The sequence below is a fragment of the Topomyia yanbarensis genome, chromosome 2 (assembly GCF_030247195.1).
Source record: "Topomyia yanbarensis strain Yona2022 chromosome 2, ASM3024719v1, whole genome shotgun sequence".
Classification (NCBI taxonomy): Eukaryota; Metazoa; Arthropoda; class Insecta; order Diptera; family Culicidae; genus Topomyia; species Topomyia yanbarensis.
In genome coordinates this window covers 356,713,014-356,737,814 of record NC_080671.1, presented here as the reverse complement: position 1 = coordinate 356,737,814, position 24,801 = coordinate 356,713,014, and the positions used below count along the sequence as shown (strand labels likewise).

At 39.1% G+C, this 24,801-nt stretch overlaps 3 protein-coding genes and 1 long non-coding RNA gene across 11 annotated transcripts in view; 2 read left to right on the top strand and 2 right to left on the bottom strand.

Moving 5' to 3' along the window:
• LOC131684306 (TLD domain-containing protein 2) overlaps window positions 1-1,958 on the bottom strand; it is a 688,368-nt gene extending 686,410 nt beyond the window's left edge. For all 5 annotated transcript variants that reach the window (XM_058967047.1, XM_058967051.1, XM_058967048.1 and 2 more), the window contains exon 1: window positions 1,293-1,958. Coding sequence is in view for 2 of the 5 variants with exons in the window: in XM_058967052.1 (XP_058823035.1) it covers window positions 1,293-1,294 (2 nt within the window). In the remaining 3 variants the exon portion in view is untranslated. The remainder of the gene's footprint in view (window positions 1-1,292) is intronic.
• Window positions 1,959-2,306: 348 nt separating this feature from the next.
• Window positions 2,307-2,982, top strand: LOC131681504 (uncharacterized). Its single transcript, XR_009303948.1, has 3 exons — window positions 2,307-2,523; window positions 2,581-2,634; window positions 2,700-2,982. It is a non-coding gene; the product is annotated as an uncharacterized LOC131681504 (long non-coding RNA).
• An 8,265-nt stretch (window positions 2,983-11,247) lies between these two features.
• Window positions 11,248-12,924, bottom strand: LOC131684304 (stromal cell-derived factor 2). Its single transcript, XM_058967040.1, has 4 exons — window positions 12,707-12,924; window positions 12,154-12,352; window positions 11,754-11,881; window positions 11,248-11,692 (listed from the first exon to the last, which is right to left on the bottom strand). Exons 1-4 carry the CDS (start codon window positions 12,777-12,779, stop codon window positions 11,433-11,435), a joined length of 660 nt encoding a protein of 219 aa, XP_058823023.1. The 5' UTR covers window positions 12,780-12,924; the 3' UTR covers window positions 11,248-11,432.
• An 8,108-nt stretch (window positions 12,925-21,032) lies between these two features.
• LOC131684296 (chitin synthase chs-2) overlaps window positions 21,033-24,801 on the top strand; it is a 132,411-nt gene continuing 128,642 nt past the window's right edge. For all 4 annotated transcript variants that reach the window (XM_058967028.1, XM_058967027.1, XM_058967026.1 and 1 more), the window contains exon 1: window positions 21,033-21,247. The gene's annotated coding sequence lies outside the window, so the exon portion shown is untranslated. The remainder of the gene's footprint in view (window positions 21,248-24,801) is intronic.

Genomic DNA, 24,801 nt, shown 5'->3' with positions numbered 1-24,801 from the left:
ATTCGTATTACGTTAAATGAGGTTTCATTCAATTCGCGCCCAGTGTTTTTGTTCAGTGTAGTATCGAGGAAAAATACCAAAAGGAAAACTGTTCATGTATATGAGGATAAATTTAATTAGATCTTGGTTTAAAAAAATGAATTTGTTTGCAGTTTAAAGCTGCTAATACGTAGAGCTACTGGTTAAAATTCAAGTGCCCGAACAGAATTTCATAATACCTAATTTGTGCAAAACCAACACCAAAATTTAAAAAAAATAGTGACATATCAAGCTCTTGAGTTGATCAAATACCACCCTTTTTGCGGGGTTCTTAAGGGAACAAATGATCGGATCTTCGCCAGACATGATCATTTTGATATAGAGATTTAGAGAACAAGTGAAGACATCCAAATTTTTTCAATAGATCCAATCTACAAAAGAGAGCCTGCTTTGTTCACTTTCTCTTCCGTGAATTACTCGATCACCTTTCTGATTTCCCTTCAACTGTTTCCGTAATGAGCTAGTAAAAAAAACTTGGTCTTTCGAAACATACTGATAAATGTTCGAAAAGTTTTGTGGTTTTGCAGTAATAATGGAAAGAGAAAGCGAAAAAAGAGGCTCTCATTTGCAGATTTAACCTAATGAAAAAAAAAGTCTTCAAGTATGGCAAGTATCATAACTGTATCACAAGGTTCAGAATTTTTCCATTTTTTCAAGCTAACCGCACCTACTATATGCACCGGCAGCACTTCCATCATGCTCATCGTGTGGGTGGTTTGTATTAATGGGTGGTGAAAATGTTATACAATCTTCCGAGTGAAACATATCGCTTTGACAACCATCGCAACTGAAGTTGTTACTTGAGATATTACTTAAAGTTGGACCAGTTTAGCACGCTTGATCTGTTTTTGTTGGCTTCATGCTCCAGAAATGTGCAATCAGCCGGTCATTTGACACTCGCATCGATTGCAGATTTTTGCACCTGTAGTGGTGCTCATGTTCATAAAACAGTTACATTGTTGGATAACTATTTATATTGCAGGAATGTTTTGCGTAGAATTGAATGTTATCAATTTATTTACTCTCCCACTTCTCTCACCACCATGCGATATTGAATTCGCATTCTCTCACGCTCTCGGTGTTATTTTTCTGCCAATCAATTCCTTTCGCTCATTCCACTTTCTGCTTTCCCTTTAATCATCACATACACCTATTCTACAACTGATTCTGACATTATTGTACGGTGAAAAATGTAGCACACATTCCAAGAGACATTTTTCCCCATCATCAACTGGTTTTCTATTTAAACTTACATTTTTTTCGTTTCGCTATTCGCTCAACCCGATGTGCAACAGTAACAAAATTACCGTTTCCAGCACTCGATGAGATCTCCTTTCCCGACGCAATGAAGACACTGACAATTGATTTTTCTTTTTCGTTCTTGAGGTTTAGATACTAAAACTAAATATTTCACTGAAGCTCACTGAGGGGCTAAAACCATCCGGGAAAACTCGCCTATTCTTTCATTTTCTTCGCCGAAAACACCCGAAATAAGCGTTCGCTCTTCTTATCTCACTCGAAATTAATCGATACACTAATTTTCCTTCTGCCGCTTGTCACTTAATCACCAATTGACATCTGTTGGATCATACACTAATCACTGATCGGTATAAACTTCAATCACCTTTACCCGTCTGAACTCCAGCCCCTAATCACAAGGAAACGCTGAAAGGACTCCTTCGGGGAAAACGGAAAACTCCACCTCCAGATAGCAATGATCGGTCACTTTAACCTTGTCCTTCGGGCAATCTCTCTTCTATCGCCAGCCTACACCGACCGTATAGCGATAGATATGTTGGAAAATCTTTCACCAGACACAGACCGAGGTGCAGAAGTATGAACGGCTCTCGATAGAACAGTATCCAAATACCGCGGCAGAATGTCACTTGAAACACGCTCGAATATCAACTGCGAACTAATCGGAGCCACCACCGCGCCGTGTCAAGATAGTCCATCCGTTCCTGGAGTGAAAGGCTCTGATTATGGTGCCTCTATATGCCAATTGAGAATATCTGGAGAGCGAGAGAAAACCGCTTCTCCCGCGTCGGTATACGAAATTGTACTCCAAGAAAATATAACTGTCATGCATGGACCCTCCCGCAACCACTGCGCGCTGGTCGAAAACCCTTTCGATGCCCTCTGAAATGCTGCCGCCGTGCTGCTTGCGGGTGAACCGTGAGTATCCGTTGTCCTGAGATGTTTGGAATATGGTTGAGGATAACAGTTAATGGGATGTTAAGGATAATCAATACCCCTACTGGGTTTTCCTAGAATCTTAATTTCAATTTTTCGCAAAACAATATTATCTACCTGATCCAAATTGTTCAAAACTTTTATTATTTAGCAATTGTATAGTTAGAGAACCCTGCTCTGGTGGTGAGAAGTGATTCCTCGTCATACATATATTCGACTCCAACTAGAAAGTGTTGCTCATATCCAGACTAGTTGTTGCTGACAGGTTGGGCTTGAAGTTTACGTTAATAGGTATATATTTACATAGAAGTCAATTTTAAGGTGCTAAGTTTAGTTATTTCATTTCAGCACCCCAATCAAACCATGTCAAAGGGCATTTCAAAGATGAAGTTGGACACAAAAGTAGTGCAAGGATCCTACTGATATAGATAAACATCAGAAGAATGAGCTTTCTTCTCTTCTTCTAGTTCGTTATTTTCCGTCGGCCTATTTCCGATACGAGGCCAAGCACCGACGCGAGAGAGGTGAACTTCATCTATCTGAACTAGAGATATCGACCCATCAACTCATGGAGCGGGGAACATCGAGCTTACTTCCCTTCCGAAGGAAGGCGTGACCACAGATTTTTTCACCTCAGCAAAATCTCGACAACCTCGCTCACGCTTACTACTCAACCACCGGTGCCGTCAAGAATGGTATTTGAGTTCAGCTCCACGCCACGGGGCAGCCAAATACAACCATGCGCCAAGATTTGACGAGTTTTCTAAAACATATTTTGCGCTTCCCGGTACTTCGAAAAAGTGCATTGTCAAAGTGACAGTATATGTTGATAGAATCCTACTAAAGCTGGCATCGTTGAAAATCCGAAGAATAGGCCAACAAGAGAAAATCATTTTTTTTTATAATTTTAGTTAAATTGACTAATTCTATTGTTATTTCTAGGTATCAAAACCTACTCCTGAAGATGAAATCGATAATACAAATTTTGCTTGAGTGTGTGTGTATTTTTTTACTTACTACACACGTTTAGTAGTTAGACCATACTACCGATTTCGTCCATCGTAGGCCAGAGTGAGGGACTTTGAACATAGAAGATAACTCTGAACCCTACTCCTTTAACCTCCACCAAGAGGTCTGGCGGTCAGACATTATCCAGAGACCACATCCCCCGTGTTCCATTTGAAAGACTACTTCGGTGGAGGGTGACTTCCGGTTCACTAATCCCCGACGGTGGAGCTAGCCTACCTCGACGGAGAGTTCCCCAACGAAAGAAAATCTCCCAAAACCGTTGACAGGCGTCTTGCTTCGATGCAGTCCAGAGAGTGCCAAGGTCTGTCCAGCGATTTCGGGTAGAGGAGTCGTCCGGTTCACTGGTGCCGCGACGATTCAAGCTGGCAATACGGACTACTCGAAATAGTCCCCGACAGTGTGTCTTTCCTACTCCGACGAAGAGTTTCCCGCCAGCGGAAGATCTTCCGAAACCGATGCTATCTGGGTAGATACCGAGGTCGGTTCTGAGATTCTTGGTGGAGAGTGACTTCCAGTTCACAGGCGACCCGACAACAATTTGCCGGTGCTACTTCACGATCTGCTCGAACTAGTCTCCGGCGGTGAGCCTAGCCTACTCCGACGGAGAAATTTCCTAACGTCGAGAGTTCTCTTGAAACCGTTATCTCGATGCTGGTTGCAGTGGGCAACCCCCCCCCCCCACCAAAATGTATTGAAGAAATTTGAAAAAAAATAATATGTTCAACAAAAATATGTCTAATATTTTAAACGGAATTCTCAAAGTTTCATTTGCAAAAATTATCTTGTGAGAATACATCGCACATCGGTACCGAGAGAAATTCCGCCATATTCTGTAGTCCTCGACTGACGGCGAACATGGACTGGAGAGTGTGAGAGAAGTATCCCCATAGAGACCACCAGGCGATTCGCTACCGCATCGGCCAATGGAACCCTGCTGCAGCACGAAGAAGGACAGGCGGCAAACTAAAGTGAAAGACGAAAGTCTTTAACAAAAACCTCTGTTGAGTCACTTCGGCGAACAGCGGAATCAAGTACGTTGATACGGCAAATTTAACAAGAAAGATTGTGACGGCTTGCGACGTTACAATGGCACGAAAACTGGAGCCATGCAGTAGACGACGTGCAGCTTACTGGTTAATTGAGTAGCTCAGTACGCTACACGCTGCTTGTGTTAGAACCAGAAGGCGAGCTCAGAGAGCAAGATCGGAGAGTGAAAGAGGAGCGCAAATGACGTTTCGAGAAGCTAGGGACGCTTTAAAATGCTAAGCAAGCCAGTTTGCCATAAGTAGCTGTGCTGAGAAGTAGACGCCAATCCCTGGGGAACGCGTACTGAGTCGTCATGACGAAGATGAGGACCCGTTAACACCAGCTGAAATATGCCCGGTTAAGCTAAAGATAATCGTTGAGAATCCCTTCCAGTGTCACTAACGGTGATGAGTGCGACACTTGGAGAAGTGGAGGTTTCGGTGACGGAGACAATAGACATAATTGAGAACTGGATGAACGGGGTCAAGCTGCAAATAGCTCACCACAAGACGGATGTGTTGTTAGTCAGCAACTGCAAAGCAGTTCAGCTGATACAGATCACTGTTGAAGGGTACGTGATTGCATCGAAGCGTGCACTGAAGCCATTGGGAGAGATAATCGACGACCGGTTGAGCTTAAACAACCACGTTGATAGTCAGTCTATTATCTAATGTTTCGTCATTCATACTGCGATATAGGGTTCCTGCCGGGGGTGCGGCGCTGAAAACCAAACGGAACCTTGAAAAGCAGAACATGATGATCCGGCTGGTGGTCACACGATTGCGTACAGAATACTATCTTCGGAGTATGCGTTATCGCCGGGATGATCCCCATCTGCATCATCCTGGCGGAGGATTGTAGCACTTGCAATCAATGAAACGCAAGAAACGTGAGGAAGCCTACAGAATGAAAAGCGATTTAAAGACGTGAAACGCAGTCAATAGAGTTATGATGTAGATCATGACCATCTTACAGCGGAAACGGCGTGATGAACGTCGAACAACGGTTTCGGGAGAGCAATCACCGCTAGGGAACTCTCTGCAGGAATAAGCTAGATCCACCGCCGAGGACTAGTCAAGTAGACTGCATACCTTACCTTATCGTTCAGGCTAGAGCCTTGTTGCCTCTTGCTGTATGTAGAAGCCGTCTCCACTCCACTCGGTCCATTGCTACTTGCCGCCAGCCTCGCAGTCTTCGAAGGGTCCGCAGGTCGTCCTCTATCTGGTCGATACACCATGCTCGAGGTGCACCCCGTCTTCTTGTTCCTGAAGGGTCGCCCTCAAGAACCATCTTCACCGAGTCGAAGTCCGACATTCTTACGACGTGTTCAGCCCACCGCAATCTTCCTATTTTTGCGGCATGCGCGATGGATGGTTCTTCCAGTAGCTGATGCAACTCATGGTTCATTCGACTGCGCCACGTTCCGTCTCCCATCTGCATTCCACCATATATGGTACGCAATATTTCGTTCGAAAACTCCAAGGCCGCGTTGGTCCTCCACAAGTATAGTCCAGGTCTCGTGGCCGTAGAGGACCGCCGGTCTAATCAGTGTCTTATAGATAATCAACTTCGTGCGGTGGCGTATTTTGTTCGACCGGAGCGTCCTCCGGGGTCCAAAGTAGGCACGATTTCCCGGCAACATTCGTCTCTGAATTTCTCTGCTGGTATCATACACAAATTCGTCGACCATCTCGATTTAGTCACCGTCAATCCGAACTCGGGATGGGAGGTTCACATTGTCGGCTCTCGAACCTCTTCCTCTCATGTATTTTGTCTTCGAAACGTTGGCAAATCCAATCCTGCTGGCTTCAGCTTTACCATAGCTTGGTACTTCCTATGGCGGAAAGGATCTCCCTCCAGCCATCTTCAAGAGTAGCTGCAACAGTGTACTGCTACATTGCTGGTCGTTACTTCTCTCGTCATCTTCGTTGCAATGCTAACATAATCTGAATGACTGTTTTGTTCACCGCGTCCTATTTTTCTTCGTCCTCGCAAATTCTTTGAACACAGAATGACAAGCGGTCATGTTGACGTCCTCACTGACAATGGTTCTCATTTCGTTTTACTCGTGCTCGAATCGCAGGCATTCGAAGACCACATGCTCTGGCGTTTTCTCTGCATCACCGTACGCGATCCAGAACGGCGATCTCGCGTGGCCGAACATATTCAAATGCTCCTTGAAACAGCCATAACCGGACATGAATTGTGGAAGTTCACTTGACCGTACGCCCTGTTCACCCACACCGACAGGCGTGATTAGTCGATGTGTCCATCTACTATTTACAGTGTTATCCCACTAATGTTGCCATTTGCTTAAGGTATTAGCTCAGGCTTGTTTACGGACTCTTTTCGGGCCTCGATCTCGATAACACTCACTATCTTCTTCGAGTGGAAGATTTATTGGGATCGTTCCATCTATCACGTAGGCTGCCTCTGACGAGATAACGCCAGCGCATAGTCTTCCACAATATCTATCGCCACCGTGGCGAGTACTTTTACATGCTCTTGAGTCCGCAAAACCGACAATCTTCACGCCCCTGGAGAGGGCCAGTTTCGACTCTCCGTCATATATAGCATTCCAAAAAGTTGGACCGGGTATGAAACCCTGTGGAATGCCTACTGTTATGGTTACATTTCTTTTATTTGTGCTAATTTCGTATATCAGCGGCCGAGTCTGAAAGTAACTCCTCAGAATGCTACAGAGGTATTCGGGCACTCTCACTCTGTGCAGTCAATCGGCAATTGCAACCCAAATATCATTGTGGTGGGGTTACGCTGAAAGTAAAAACACGTCCAGTGTAACCCCTTCGCAGTAACGGTCTTCTTCCTTCCATAGTTTCCACGACCGTTCGTATGGCGTCCACAGTGGATCTATCTTTCCGGAAGCCGAACTGGATATTCGATAGGCCATTCTCTCCCTCCGTGTATGTATTCTAAAGATTACTCTTCCAAGCATTTTACCGACTGTATCCAATAGGTATATTGGCCTGTACGCAGAAGGATCTCTAGGAAGCTTACCTGGCTTCGGCAGCAACACCAGCTTTGGTCGCTTCACGATGTCGGGAAAATTACCATCGTCGATACACTTTTACAACGCTTTCCAAAACATATACAGGTTCGTTATGATTGTCTTCAGAACTACGTTGGAGAAACCGTCTGGTCCCGGGGCTTTCGTGGTTCTCCAGTCGTTGGCCACCACTATCGGCTCCTCATTGGTTACCCGAGCTTCTTCTTCATAGTCATACTGAACCCCGTTCAGCGTGAGCGGTCAGGCCATCGGTTAATGGTGTGGAAATAGCCGTTCTATGATGACTGTCATCCACTCCGGTCCGGACGCCTATTCGGTGGTACTGCTGGTCCTCTTAATTTCACCATGGCAACTCTATAGGCGTTACCCCACGGATTTAGATTGGGTAAATGAAAAGACCATAATTCTCCTATGCTCATGGTCCAAATTTACCCCCACTGCATGTTGTATTGATAGTGATTGAAATGAGTTCAACCCATGAAAAAACCATCGCCGTAGACCGGAAGGTCCCATAAACCATATTCTGGTGTATTTATGGGTTTTTGAGACGATTTCGTGGTTGGTCGAGAAATTTAGTGCGGATCGTATTCATGGTATTTTTATGGGGTTGTATGGTGGTTGAACCCATGAGGATCTGCTCGGATTCCTTGCTAAGTGCGGCTCTTGCCGCCTCATAAGCTGGTATTAGAGCAGCTCTTTTAGCGACGTTGTAGGCTCTCTGCATTTTCCTACGGGCTCGGTGGTAACATGCACGCTCTTGCTAATGCCGCCATCACTTTATCTGCACTGAAGTACAGGTGATTGCACTCAACGCATCAACGATGACTCCCTTGTCGAACTTCGTTGTTTCCCAGCTCTGCTTGTTTGATTGGGTCACACGCGCTTCCGATTGTCTATTACTTCCGATACTGTGCCAGTTCGCTTGGTGGTCGCTGTGAGTATACTCCTCGCACACTCTGCAATTCAAACTTCCTGCTGCATAAGCTAACGTCAATAACTGATTCTCGACCTTTCCGGCGGTAGGTGCTGGTAGTACTATCGTTGGCAACATCTACGTTCAGTTTTGTCCAGACTTCGAGTAGACTATTACGCTTTGTGTTGGTGAAGCAGTTGCCCCATTCTACTGCGGAATCGTTAAAATCTACGGCTATAACGACTAGTCTCCGATCGACAGGCTCTTCTGTCAGCTTGTGTGTGTGTGCGTTTTTTTACTTGGTGGTAAAGCTTTTACGCCAACCCAGCACACGTTCAGTAGTTAGACCATACTACCGATTTCGTCCATCGTGTGCCAGAGTGAGGGATTTTGAACATAGAAGATCCCAAGCAACCAGAAGTTCGGATAATACTTAAAAAGCACACTTTAAAGTTTACATAAATTCTTAGCGAACTTTCGAGCTGCTTAAGCTTTAATGGAACTTGAGAGCTGCTTAAGCCGCTATTAGGACATAAAACGTATAGCAAAATTACTTAAAACGAGAAGCTTACCCAAGCAACCAAAAGTTCGTATAAGAGAGGATGGCAGGATCGCCATTCGAGGTTTTTGGGCATTTATTATCAAATGCGCCTATTCAATTCGTCGCATCAAAATGATTGAATGGCTCGTTTCCAATGAAACAATAAATCGTCTAATAGATTTTTTTTCTTCTTTTTCTCATTTTTATTAGTGGAGAGAAGTAAGATGTGGGACATAATATATCTAAGCAGGCGTTGACTTTGATGCGCGATCGCATCAGCAGTTCACCACCTCACATTAGAAGTCAGACCACCGTCGAGGTAAGTTGTGGAGTAAACTGGTTTCCCGTGTTGGGTAATTCCCTGCAAATATCTAAAGTTCACAGTGATGACCCTTACGAAACTTAGACAAAACACCCAGCTTTCCGGCTTAGCATATGATTACAATGTATGTCCCACTACCATCTCAAAATACTTTCACCGGACCGTTTATGTGATCTACGAGTGTTGCAAATAGGCAATCGAACAAAACAATAACTATTCAACATATGCCAGCTGAATTTATAAACTATTTCGGGTATAAACGTATCTACATCGTTGACGGCTTAGAATTCCGTTCCTAAACGCCTAGCAATGTAAAGGCTTAATTAGTCCAGGTGTTTGCGTTTCGACTTCGTCTCTGCAGAACTTGACCAATGCATCGGACTGACGCTAAGTCCAAAACTGGAAACACTACTTGTGAACACACTAAACGACTTCTACCTTACGATGTCCCGTAGGTGAAGAGGTTCTGTTTGGTGATAAGACCTACTGAATTCGAACCTTGTTTTCAGCTAAGCAGGCGAATGCTAGCAAATGCTATTTTACTCCCTAAGGAGAAAATTGGTTCAAAACAGTCTTATGCAAGTATTTTGTATTCTTGTTACTGTAAATAAAGCTATTATAAATTAAACTGCTTTTTACTAATTCACATTACGATCCTAGAGAGCAACGGGTGCGGCAGGTAGGCAGGGATCCTGGTGATTAATGGAATAAGACATGACATCTTTCTTCAGTGACATTAGTAAACATTATTTTCTGGTTGGATTGTCCTACAGACACTTAACTTCACATTTACCGTGGTATATTCGCTTACAATGCTACTATTATCGTTACAAATGAAAACGAAAATCCAACCAGCGGCATTCGTTTTTCTTTTGTTTAGTGCTAACCCATCACGTCCGAATCAGTGCGCATAATAGTGCATCAATGTACGAATACTGCGCACTACCCCCGATCTGAGACGAGACATGCAAATAGCAAAAAATCAAACGTCAAATGCAACCAGGGGGTACTGTCAAATGCAGCCAGTTCATTTAAACTACGTGAGGCAAGAAGAGAGGCTATGTGAGACGAACGATAGAATGAACAGAGTAAAAAGAAACAAAAAACATCTATTGGCAAGTCCCGTCCCAGTTTCCGATGTTATTCCCTTGTTTAGAACAAGAGAAAAAACGACTGGCGCGGGTTGGATTTTCCCATTTTCCAGTTTTGAACTGCAACAAGAATAGTGTCGCAAATGTCGTTGGCAACAGTTTCATACCACCTATGCAGGCCCGTAGTATGTTGGCCGGGTTTGTCTCTGCCAAGGATGACAGCCGTAGGCGAGTGCTGAATTCTTGATTCATGAAGATACATTATAAAATAAATCTGGGCAAGTGTGTCACTTCTACGTACACACTAAATTGTTGTTCGTAAGTCAAACTGGAATAGAAAGCCAAGGTAAACAATAAAGAGGCGCAAAAGTGAGACTCTGCCGCCAGAAAACCAAGCCCCGGCTCTGACAACCAGCGGCAGATTCGGCGTCCAGCTTCGTGCACAAGAAGTTTTATTTTTTCGATTATAGTTGTTATTTTTACGGAAGGAAGTGTTTTTCCGTCTGGGTGCCATTAGTTACGATTTTTCCGTTTTAGTCTGAACAGTATTTGAACTACGGACACAGACTAGCAGACATAACACTATGAGGAAAGTTGTTTAAAAAAACACTAATTCCACCTTTTATCACTGTCTCAAATACTAATTTCCAAGTTTGTTATCCCCCAGACTCGGCGGCAATTTTTCACGACTTCTCTTCGGCCTACGCGAAGACTTCAAATTAAAAAAAACTGATATCTCTTTCCTTCCCTCATACAAATGAAAAGCGACAGAGGTTACAGCGCCTCTATTGGAGGAAGGTTGGAAGCTTAATTTAAAAGTGTATATGTGTGTGTGCATCTCTATGGGAAGTACCACCTTTACCCGCAAGTTACATTGCTGTTACTGCAGTGTTCAGCCTACGTCAAGCCCTTTTCAGCCCTGGTCGCTACCAATTGTGTTCCCTAACTGATATTCTCTCTCTATCCAATCCCTGTCCACAAATTTAGAATTTACCAATTTTTTAACTTTATTTTCTGGGACATGGGCAAATGTAACAATCTTTCAAATAAAAAATTATTTTCCACTATCATTTTATTCGCTCAATTTCTACCTTATAAAACCGGCGCACTCAACACCCGGTCAACAATTGTTTTGTTGCTACTTAAATGTTCCTCGGGTTTGGTATCAAATTTGCAGCACTGCCACTATCAAAATAAATCATACACAACCAAAAACCATTCGCGTCATCCATTCGTACTATACTAGCATCTTACAATTCCGTGTGTTTTGGAGTACTTTCCTTTTCCGTTGGATGGATAAACAATCCCTCGGCAGCCGTCCAATCGGTTCCACCATGAGGACTAGCCAAACCGACCACTTCCATTTGACCGTTTATCGGTCGACCGAAAGTTCTTCCGGAAACAGACAGGTATGCGTCAGTATCGACATGTCGCAATTTCACCGGATTGCTACGCTGCCAGGATTCTCCAGAACAGACAACCATCCAGTGATCTCCGGTGTCGCCAATGCCTAAATGGTTAGTTGCCATGATTAGTGATAAATTTAAAAATAAATTATATCGTCATTGTACCTTGCTCGTCTCCATATGCTGAAACTTCCTGGTTTCCGGATAGAGGGCTCTGGAAGTGATGTGAGTGCAGATTCTTATTCGTTGCCAAATGATGGAAACGAATAATATCGCCGCATTTGACAGGTTCTCTGAAAGAAATAAAGAAAAAAAATGTTTCTCGTTGTTCTTTCTAAAGGCTAATCCATGAGGCTCTCGTTTGAATAATAAAATACAAATTATTACCAATAATAATAAAAACTCTTCAACTACAGTATGCATTGCCTTCCAACTACAATACTTTAAATATTTTGAAACAATATTTTGCATGTTTTCATTTCATTTCACTAATGTCCGGAAACGAAATGATAGCGAATAATAATCACTAACAGGTTTGTAGGTTTGTCCGTCTCCATTTACATACCCCCTTTCACAGTTTTTTCCTGTGGCAGCCTTTATCGCCCAGTGACTGTTGACATCCTCCTGGACTTCTGTAGCGGTAACCGACTGTTGCCCTGAACCAGTTCCATACTTCACATCATGCGAATGCAATCGCACTCGGTAGTCCGTGTTTAGCAGTTTGAGAACTGTCCCACAAGTAACATACTGGTTCTTTTTTGAGGCTGAAAATAGTCAATCAGAAAATTTAGTGGAATGTGTATAACAGAACATTCTTTAATAAACGTGTGACGTGGTAATATTAATCTTTCACATTAACTGAACAAAAATGGGGTTTGAGTTTTTTCCTCAGAACTGATTTGTAGCACTAATTTATACACAATTCAGGTAAAACTCAGCTAAATACTGGACAACCCTAATTAGGGACATTTGATCTAGCCAGGAATACAAAGGTTTAATAATCCATGCCGACATGCCGCTACGCGATTTCTCACTCGCCAACCAATCACAGATCACCAACACACTATCAACAAAAATCATAGGCGTAAAATTGGCTGGGCTGATTGGGAGTTACTTACCGCTGACATAGCCGAAATTGTGAATTAAACTAATAGCTACGACTAGATAAACTAATTCCACGAAGTGGGTCATTTTTGATAGGATATATTTGCCTACAAATCGATTTGAATAATTTAATGAGGATCGAATAATCCTAAAGCTCACAGCACATCCAAACAAACTCTCTTGTTATGCCATGCAGCACCGAAAGCAATCTCTGCTGGGGCGGAATGACAGCAAAAAGTTGACGTTAGCTTATGTTACCAGTGCTGCCAGACGATTTTTATGAAAAACAGTTGTTGAACAAGGCAACAGTACACGCAGAAAAATTAAGCGAATTTAAACCAAAAATATGTGTTATTGAATCCTATCATTTATTATTTATTACTTCAAACAATAAACTAATTGGTCTGAAAATATTTCTTTATTGCAATTACAATAAATGTGTGCTTTCAATAAAAATATTTTTAATTTCAGTAATTTTGTTTTAATTTCAATAAAATATTTATTAAAAAATGGAACAATAACTTTTTTTTATTGAAGCAAAAAATAAATTATATTAAATTCAATAAATAAATTTATTGTCTGCCGACCAATAATTTTATTTATTGAATTTAATCCAAATTTTTATTGAACCTACAAATGTTTTTTCTGTGTGTATTTTTGGTACTTTTATATTTCTCGTGTAAGTCAGTGTAAGGATGTTAGAGAAAACTGTTAAAATTGATTGTGGAAACTACGGAGGAATCGTAATTTCCAATTTGCCGTTTCGTTTACTGACGCGATCTGTGCATGGTCTGTAACAGTCCGTACGGACTTTCCATGCAAAGCGACTTTCAATGCTTTTTTTGGTTACGATGCAGATTATTAGATTTTTTTCATTTTACTATAAAGTGACACGCAAGTTGAAACAAGAGATACCCAAAAGAAAGGAAATGGATAGAAGGTTACCCTAATAAACATAGTATGATTTATGAGACTAACGACCAGTTCAGAATATAATCCAAACCATATGTGGAATCGTTGCAGTATATGGGTTAAAATTCGTGTATAATTCTTTTTATTAGGGTATAACGTTACAACGATGACGCCGCTTAAGAGCATATTAACGTTACGCATCACACAGCGTTCCACAGTATTATCAGAAAACTGTAAAGATTAGACAGAAAAGTTTGTTTTTCACTTCGTATTTGTAAAACCTCTATCGATCTGAATTGAGATTTTGAAATTTTATTTTTGTGCAGGATTTGTATTAATGGCAACTCTGTCCGTGGAAAGTTGCTGTCTTGTATGCAAGCTTGTGCGCAATAATTATTCGGCCAGCGATGCCAAGATTCCAATTTAAAGACTAGTTTACAGTTTGGGACAGAGATGCCAGATTTGCAGATATGTCTGCAAATTCGCAGACTTAATTTTAGCTGCAGATTTTTTCGATGACGCAGATATTTGCAGATTTTTTAGTTTGGTTGCAGATATTTGCAGATTTTTTTAGTTTCATTGCAGATATTTACAGATTTTTGAATATAAAGGCTTTTGGTTACACTAGCTTTCCTGGCATTTTTTGTTCTTCCCAGTCTTTCAAAATTATTATTGCAGACATTTGAAAAAAGGATCTGGCATCTCTGGTTTGGGAAATGGATCACTGGATTTCGCACGAGATTTGCGTCGGGATTCGATCAGGGAAAATTTCCCGCCGAGATCTCTCCAAGCTGTCAAACCAAAAACTCTGCTGCTTCTTGAAAATACAAACAGTATCAAACTTGCAGCGAATTGCCAATCTTATAAAAATACTATTTTCCCTGTCGGAAACAATTTGTGTTGAATTGTTCCCGACCGGATTTGTGTGTGGAGAGTTTTAAAATCCCGTTATGTTTCCCGCGGATGGGTTTACACTTCAGGAAAACTGTCATTTTTGTGTGGACTAATTTCCGGTCACGGGATTTGAAATCCCAAGCTCCATTTAAAATACACAGGGACCCAAATCCCGTGACACGTTTTCCGAACTGTAAAGTAGCCTTTAAAATTTAAATTTTAACAGTTAAATTTTGTCATGAGTTTTCTTGTATTAATTCTATACATATCGTTTTCGCTATCTTATTATTTGATGAATCAACAATTCGATTTTTTAATTACGATAATCATAATAAGATCTTATGTAGGGGGAGGGGAGGTTCACCAAAATCTTACGAACTCTTATCTGGGGGGAGGGAGAGGTTGAAAAGCTCTAAAAAGCCTTACGTAATTAGTGTACGGCCCCTAAACAAGATTCTTCCAGATTTTTACACAATCCTATCAAACCCAATGTGTGTTGAATACCCGCATATTTGGTGACCATTCCTGTAAGATAACCGAAATGGTATTTGAACCTTAAAAAACCATTCCCTGAAGTTTCCTCTTATCATTAACGAAACGATAAACCAACGCTACCAGCAATCATATTGACTATTCCACTTATGGTCAGCGCCACTTGTACCATTTACCGAATAGGTCGTTAAGTAACGTTACCATTCAAAAATGCCGATTTCCTCGAACAAATTTTAGGGCATATTATAAGGGGAATGGTGATCTTATAATCCATTTTTGCGGCACTACATTATGTTTATTGGATTTTTTTGACAATATGACAAATCGTGACACAAAACAAACATGGTACCATACCACAAATCGTTTCAATCATTTGGTGTATTGTGACCACAGATAACCATTTCTCGAATAGTACAGTTATAGTTTTCGAGTGACACTATGCCATGGGCAAAATGTGATGAGTGTGTATAATAAACTACTTTATCGACACTATCAAATGCGGCAGATGTAAAAAGAACTTTATAAATGTTTTTTTTTTGATTCATCCAAGAGCCTCTTCCCCCTCCCCCCTCATCAGTTCGAATAACTTTTTTTATTCTATCGATTTATGGTAATCTGTGATTTGATTGCATGCCGTCCTCCATGTTCGCTTGTTGATATCTTATGGTGGTGCTAATGCCGCTTTTACCAATTGAGCTATTTCTGTAATCTTGTGGAACGTATTTTGGTCTTCATAATAATCTAGCCACAATCGACTTTAGGAAGAGGGTAAATCGACATGTCATATACTAATAAACGGTTGATGATTACAAATGGCCATGAATGTAAGAGCTGAATAATTACGGAGCATACCGTATATGGTTGGAACTTCAATTCAAATTTTCCCTTAATTTTCCTTGAATTGGTTTAAGAGGAGGTTTGCGAGCCTTTCGGTGATGGTGAGCCGTGTGTTTGATACAATACATTCATATATAATATATAAACCGTTGAATCTGGTTGGTTAGGCAAATCGAAAATCTGGATGATGCATCCGTTATTAGAATTGACCGTCTCTCCTCGTCTTGACAGGTGTAGCAACTTCCGGCAGCTGTGTACTTACGTTGTTAAAAAGACTCGTGAAGTATACGAAAAATGTAATACATTTAGATTGATCCACTTAAGAAAAAGGTATAAGCTCGGGTATTAGAGCAGGATTAGAAATTCTTGGGTTGCTAGAACTGCAATACATGGTGTTAGCCCTTCTCTAGAAGTCCATCCTAAATTCGGGAAGCTCCTTCCTACTAACAGAACTTCTTAAACGGCAGTGTTACGATGTGATATATTTCGCCATATACGAAATTTGATTATGATTAGTTTTACCATTTTGCTGAATGTGCTTATAAACAAATTGTTGCTATAGATGAAATGTGAATTAATCTAATCGACCTTCGCTGAGTAAAACATTATTGACAGCCTTGTGGATTCATTTCACCTTTTACAGAAAGGTATGAAACTTTAGATTTTGTCCAAAAACGAAACCTGTATGCCAAAAATTAAATTTGGAATTTCTTTTATCCAACCTAAATAATCTGATTTCCACTTGGTAAGAAATAATAATAAAGTATTAAAGCACTTTATTCATGGATAAATTATTATTTTTTCCCAATAAATATGTGCAATAAACAAAGATTTGTTATTTCATTTTAACAACACATTCAATTCAATATAAAGGATTACTGTAAACTGTAACCAAACGATTCGACTTGATGTGAACATTATGGTAATCTTGTAAGGAAATTGTAACGATACACGTTTTTCTTTAAAGCAAACCTTACAGAACCATATGAAAACGACTAGTATAATTGTGACTTCAATACAAATCGTTTAGATATATTTTTTTAATAATCCTGCGGAAGCACCTCAATTCTTTTCTAACTTACAATATTATATTATAACTATTCCCTATATTGTAATAATAACTCGTATCTTCATTCTATATTTTCATATAATTTTACTGGAAAACGCATTTATCGTAATATCATAAATAGACTTTAACGTATGTGGTTACCATAGCACTTATGATTTTTGTATAATATGGAGGATTCCAGATAAAGTTTTTATTTATGCGGGTAGTTCAAAGGTGTTAGTATAAAGGTACGCAAAGAGTGTACAAAAAGTGAAGCATCGAGAAAAAATTAGAATCCAGCTTTGCTGCAAAAGTATCAGAGATGGATTCCAATTGTGCTCGATAGGTAGGCTTTTTTGACGTCACTCTTTGCGCAACTGTTCTCTATAGACTGTAGAATAGTTGTGTCAGAACACACGGTTTGTTTATATAAAATACGGTTATATACAAAGTTGGAGCTCAAAAATCGGAAAAAATGTATAGAATATTCTGAAAGTACATAGGGTAAGGTGAGCAAACCCGATCTAATAAACGGTTTTGGCAAAGGCCTTAGTATAAAGGTACGCAAAGAGTATGCAGATAGTGAAGCCAAAAAAAGTCTACCTATCGAGCAAAATTAGAATCCAGCTTTACTGCAGAGTTATGAGAGATGGATTCCAATTGTGCTCGATAAGTAGGCTTTTTTGACTTCACTCTTTGCGCAACTGTTCTCTATAAACTGTGGGTTTTGGCTGTAAAATGCTCATTTTACATCGGATCAAGTCGTTATATATACCAAATGAAAGATTAGGCTTTTGTTGCAACTTTCTATGCATAGGATTATAATCATACCTTAGAAAAATTTTGAAATACAAGTGTTTTACGAAAAGTTCATTTTCGCAATTTTCAAAAATGGAGTAAACGCAGACACCTACACAGAGAAATCAAAGTATGCAGAGGTTGCATACTTTATATTCCCGTCTCTTTTATTCCGCTGTGATTTTTATACATTTTCTAGCATATACTTCGAATAAGCATTCAATGAGTAGATATACCGAATATGTCCAATGTATAGAATTGACAGCAGAAGAAACGAAAGACAAATAGTATATGTTTTTGGTTGGTTTAGTACAGACATTACCCAAATTTAATAGTTTTTCGATGAATTTATGTTATGTTGAATGTTATGTTATTGAATAGTAATAAAAGATAAAGGAATTCAAAAAAAATATCGCAGCATAATCAATCAAATTCATCTGATTCGCTGCTCAAATAGGTTGATGGCGTTCTTTTGGTTCGAGCTGAATGTCTGATTGGCATTTTGATTTGATAAATAAATTCATCTATGCACTTTCATACCAAAAAAGCAATAAAAATGCGACCGAATTTACTCCATATTTTAGAGGTCGGATTTGCCCCACCGCGTAATTTTTCAATGCGAGCCAATTAAAAAATATGAACCAAATTCATCTATGCACTTTGTAGGGCTTTTATAAAAAAAATCTAAATCCACTTACCTTTTTAATGCGATCAGTTTGACAAAAAGAAATATCCTGTAGTCAATTATGCACAAAAATCAAATCCAAAATTGTAAAAAACACACTTGTTGTCGTTTGAGCATCTCAATGTAGACTAATAAAATGCTGTCATGACACCATTATGATTATTTTCGATGCTCTACACGACAAGACTGACACTAGTTTACGTAGTGCTTTCGATTTTGAAAATATTTGCGAAACCATTCATGCTAGTGAAATAGTTAAGAAATTCTTTAAATATTAATCATGCATTCGTGAACTGGTTCATGATTCCGAATATATAAATCACGATCCAATATCCGTGGTCGTGAAATCGTTCAAAAAATCATGAAATATTATTCATGTATTCGTGAGGTAGTTCCTGATACCTTGTATAATAGTCATGACTTACCATTCTTGCTCGTGAAATAGTTCATGAAATCATAAGATATTATTCATGTATTCATGAACTGGTTCACGAATCCTAGTACAATAGTGACGACTTACCATTCGTGCTAGTGAAATAATTCACGAAAACATGCAATTTTATTCATGTATTTGTGAACTGGTTCATGATTCCCACTATATTAATCATGATTCAATATCCGTGCTCGTGAAATAGTTCATAAAACCATGAAAAATTATTCATGTATTCGTGAACCAATTAACCCTTAAATACGCAAGGTTGTTTTTAAACAACATTGCGAAAATCATCTCAAAATTATCATAGTAACGTATGGAAGCTTTGAGATAATTTTCAGAAAATTTGAAATACCACGATAAAACTGCTGATATCATGAACACGTGTCTAACTCGAAAGTATGCTTAGAATAAAATATCACGATAACTTGAAAAGAAAACACGAAAATCGTGTGTAGGATTATGATATCATGAACATAAATCACACAACTCGCGAAAAATCATCAAAAACCAACGAATGTCTAAAATATCACGATAATGTTCCTGAAATCATGAATATAAATCACATAACTCGTTATTAAAATATCAAAAATTGTGACTAAGATCCTGAAATAATGAACATGATTCACTCTTCTAATGACTAAAATTTGGATCAACCGAATAGAAGCAGTGCAGGCAAGATTCCTCCGTTTTGCTCTTAGAACTTTGCCGTGGCGTAACCCAACAGAGCTACCACCGTACATCGATCGCTGTCGTCTGCTCGATATGGAAACCCTAGCCAAAAGGCGGAACACATTTAGAGCAGTATTTGTTGGGAAGATATTAACTGGCCAAATAGATGCTCCAGATATTCTCTCACAAATAAATGTCAATGTGCCCCCGAGAAGTCTCAGATCGCATAACTTTTTAAGACTCGAGTTTCAACGCACCGAGTACGGTCAAAACGAACCCATTAGGGCGATGTGTAATGTTTTTAATAGTGTTTATGGCCATTTTGACTTTTCTGTATCTTGTGATGTTTTCAAAAATAGACTAAGAAGGTTGACTTAGATTTTAAGATTCATTTTTTGTAATATTTGTATTTTTTATTTATGTAATGCTGTGTACTATGTTATTATATTTTATTGTAGTGTGAATCCATTGTAATCAGGTGTGAATATATGAAAAGATAATGGGTTTTTACGCCCATTTGAGGATTGCTTCTGAAGTATATCCTGAAATGGGTTTTTCCCATTCAACTACATTTCATGTAGACCAACATAGGTCAGATGAAAAATAAGAATAAATACATAAATACATAAATAAAATATCACGATAACGTGAATAGAAATTATGAAAATCGCGGCTGAGATTCTGAAATCATATGTTCATGACCCGCTAGTCTGATAGAAAAATCCGGTAGAAAACACATCAATAAAATAGCATTGTAGCATAGCATTGTCCGCTGTGTATTCCTTAATTATGTATAAGAATCATAACAAAAACTAAACATATCTAACAGTAACCCAACCAAATATTCGAGTGTAACGTCATAGGTATATTCGGGACGAGAAAGTTTTTTTAAATACAAATAGTTTCATGAATACGAGGTCTATTATTCATAATTTCAGTAACTTGGCCACTGTTTTCGTAAATCGTTCAGTTACCGAAAAAATTATGAACGGATTTTTTTCCGTGTTGGATTTTTGTTGATGACAAATAAAAAAGGATAGCCTTACGTCATGTACATGTTTTTGATAAATAAATTAATAAATAATCAAAATGATTCACTCGCTGAGTGTCCTTCAAAAATTCAATTCATCCTCGGCCGAACTTTATGATTCATGTACCAAATTAAACCTCCACTGCATACCGTCACAGAAAGCTCTCCCAGCTTTGCATACCAACACGAAAGAGCTTACAACTCGCGCACTCTCCACCGCTCAAACCTTGCCAGCAGCCTTCGTAGCTGAAGGTAACATTCACATCATTTTACCAACATGCCAGCAAAGTAAGCAAGCGTGATCGGCTGCTGTCTTGAGTGCTGGAGACGTGTGCCGCGCTACCGCGGCCACTAGGAAATTCGCTCTTTCCTTTCACTGTCTTGGGGAGAGCGGCTGCCATACACGAGCGCGCAAGCTCCCCAGCAAACAACAACCATCATGATATTGCCTATAGCCGTACGTAAAGTCACAACCAGTAACGAGCTTAGACGGTATGCACAAGAAACCGTGGAGATTTCTCCGTTCAGTAGACAACGAACCCTGGCTGCATGTCGTCGTCGTTTGCAGATCGCTCTCGCCGCGCTACGCGTAACTAAACCGTCGTGTGCCACCATTCGCGCCTCGCAACACCCACCCGGTACCTACCACCGCACCGCCTCTTGCCAACAATCGTCCGGCCGTGCTGTGCTGATGTGACAATTTGAAAGTGGATTACGTCGTCAGTGTTTCGAGTCGCGACCGAGAAAAAGCAAAGTGAGTTTACAGTTTGCACGCTTTTCACTTTCCAAGCCCCATCGTCGTTATGGTTGGAAAAATGACACCGAAATCGGTTGATCTGCTTTTCGTTCCTAGCTAGCAGAAAGAATGATTTCAGCTGCGAAAAAGTGCAAACTCGAATGTGTACAACTTAAATGCCAAAGCCTTCACCTTTCGAACGGCGAGAAACGGATACAGACAGTGCTGACTGGACAACGGTTGAGTGTCTAAATGACTAAGCGGGCTATTTCGTGTTCTGGAACACCAAAACTCCAATATAGGCGTGGAAAGCGCTTGGGGATGTTCGGGGAAAAATGTGAAAAATCGTAGCATAATCATTACTTAACGTTGTAGGCCAATGAGCCAAGTGACTTACTTAGTCTTAGTTCGGGCAAGGGACAAACAAAAATCAGAGACTGCACCGAGCGAGCGAGTACAACACAAGAAAACGGTGAAGAGAAGTACTGAATCTACGGCCGCGAAAATTTGTGTGTTGGTTGTGTATATATTGAAATGGGTTTCTTCGGTACAGTGATCGATGGATATTTTCGAAGCGTTGCGCCAGCAATTGGATTGATTGTTGCTTTTTGTTTTGTTCGGCGGTTTCATAAAATTTGCCAAATTTGTTAAAAAGATAAAAACCGAGAATAATATTTATACATAGTTAATTGAATATTTAATCTGCTGTATTAATAATATTAATAATGCTAACAACGGGGATGATAAATAAAACTTTTTTTTAATTTCGCTGAGATAATAAAAAAAACTGATTTATCTGATGTTTAGACAGATGGATAGTTGGTAACTTAGACTCAGAAAACATAGCCAGTAAGAGACTCACTTATTTGATTACAAGCGACATGAATCATTATGCGGCTTGTTTTTTTTCTATTTCAAACGACTTCTTCATTCTAAACTAACATGACAATTGAAAAGCTACCAAAACACTTCTACTGACAACTGACACTGAACTCCTTTTCGATTGAGGTATATAAGTAAATAGAGACATGACTAAGTTCCATCAGACCATGGGAGGAACCCATACAGTGCAATAAGCATTCCATTTTTTAACCCGATATCAATGATCGTGAGAACAACGAACAGATTCCGCAACATTTTTATGCATTGTACACGAGTGGAAGATTGATTTGGTATCTTCAACATTGCCATGAAGTTAATTTTCAATTAAAATCCATGTATACTGAATTTGGATATGAACACAACATTTTGTCAAACAATGCAAGCAAAAAGGTGAATGTTACAAATCAAATTGATTGACTTCAGTCAGGAGGTTTCTGTCTTTCTAGTGAATTAGTGTCGCAAATATATTGTTTGTTCGGTAGTTTTATTTGCTACGATACACGCCACCGAAAAACTATCTAAAATTCAGTACTTTTGACTCAATCTCGTGGTATCGTGCAGGAAGGTAAAATTAGGTAAACCGTGTTGAAGGTGGTTTCCATTTAACTACGGCAAAATAATAACTCAACCTTTAATTTAAGTTGAATTTACCTAATTTTGAGTATACCCAAACAACTTTTGTTTTTGACAACACTAATAAGTGCGAAAGCGACGCACAGCTCAAAAGTACTGTAAACCGGGGTGCCTTTGATCACTCGAAACTTTTTTCGTAGATCGCTTATTAAACCAGAATTGTCTACCGAATCATTTTAATTTGAAATGATTTTTACTCTAAACTTATAAAATACTGATTTGATATACTTTTTGAGTATATTGTTCGGTTTTTGGGTCCAAAACTACGAAACACCGAAATTTGACTTTCCCTTATTTTTACGAAGCTTCGTAAAGTGTCTATTTTTTATAAAACAAATAAATCTCAGATTTGACCAAGAGTAATAAATTACAAGCGAGTTTTTATTTTCCTTTAGATTGGGATGTGGCAAATTTAGTTTCAAGAGTTTGTTTATTTTAAATAATTTTTTTTGTGAAACTAGTTGGCAATTATTTAAAATTATTTTAAGCTAAAATTCGCACATTTTTTTATTGTTCAATATTCCAACGTGTTAAAATAGATAAAACTTTTTGTACATTGACAAAGCACTGAAATAAAACCATTTTAGCAGTTTTAAAGGTTTTCAGAATATTTTATTCTAGTTCGAAACAAATTATACGAATTTTGGTTACTCGAATTGTGCAGTACATTGAAATACTTTTTATAATACCAATTAATATCTATTTAATAATGAGTATCTTTCCAGAATTAGTTTAAAAAAACATTTGAATGAAAAACATTGACATCAACAACTTAATGTGGGTCATGCAGGTTATCAAAGTCACCCCGGAATACGAACACGGGCTTCAACTTGAAATTATTTTTGAAAATATAGCTGTAAGCGGACAATTTTAGGTAAACCATCCAATCTTGTTCTCCATACATCAGTACATGGTTTAAAAATATTAAACTTGAAAAAAATGTGTTGCGTCTAAAAATATGTAATGATTACTTCGAAAAGTGATCAATGTCACCCCGGTTTACGGTACCTAAATTTAAGTTAAAAGAACTTATTCTGTAGGTTATTTTATGGTTGCGTGTACCTCGAATAATGCGAAATACATTAACCGATGTGTTTTTGTTGCAAAACATTTTTGTTTATGAAACTTATGGGCCATATTGCGTTTTCGAGTATACTATATAATCTTTCTTAATTTTAAACAGTTTGTGTTATTTAAGGTGATTTTTAATCTTTTCGCCAAATGATTTTTTTCGATAGTTCGTAAAAAGAGCTTTCAGTCTCCACATATCTACAAATGAAATCGAAATGAAATGAATCCTTTTTCGTTAAATATGTGGTTGAGGTATGTAAGCGGCGAGGCACGCGGGGCAAGCTCAAGCTCCTGTTTACACTGCAAAAATAGTCACAAATATTTTCATTACTTGAATTTACTCCAAAGTTAGAGAATGTTTTTCTTGTGTATCTCGTCAATTCAGAGAACATTTACTTCGGCCAACTGCCCGAAGAAATTCGAAAATTTGCTTCTGAATACAGAGTAGTCCAAATACCGGGGTAGTTTGACTTAAATATAATGGAAGTGACGATACAGTTTTGTTGGAAAGACAATCAGCACATTTCATATGGACTGCTGAAGAAATTGAATTTTCGTTCGATTGCTTATTTTTTGGCATTTTGCAATCTCATCCCATACATACCACCAACTTACACCGGAGATGGTATATTTTTGTGTCTAAAAATGGAAACAATACATCAAACAATCACTGATAAAATACACTTCTAAATAGAATGAAAAAGATTATACAATGCACGAATTCATTCGTCGTTTTCTGCAACAAAGCATTTCCATAGCATAGTTGGTTTGGTTCATTTCACTCACTGAAAACATAGCGAGTTTTCGTAAATTTAAATATATAGTATACGTTGCACGAACTTTGTCGTCGAAGACAAAACTATTTTTCATGAACGAAATGAAATAATTCAAAATTTTCGTAAATTTTTCACTATTGATTACTAGAATGACTGTGATATTTTTTGTTCGTGGCATTTAAGGAAAATGTTTACGAAAGTTACATGCTC

Coding starts and splice junctions, on each gene's coding strand:
- LOC131684304 (XM_058967040.1), bottom strand. CDS start 12,779: ATGACCCACTTCGTGGAATTAGTTTATCTAGTCGTAGCTATTAGTTTA. Junction 12,353..12,706: donor CAATTTCGGCTATGTCAGCG/GTAAGTAACTCC, acceptor GACTATTTTCAG/CCTCAAAAAAGAACCAGTAT. Junction 11,882..12,153: donor GGAAAAAACTGTGAAAGGGG/GTATGTAAATGG, acceptor TATTTCTTTCAG/AGAACCTGTCAAATGCGGCG.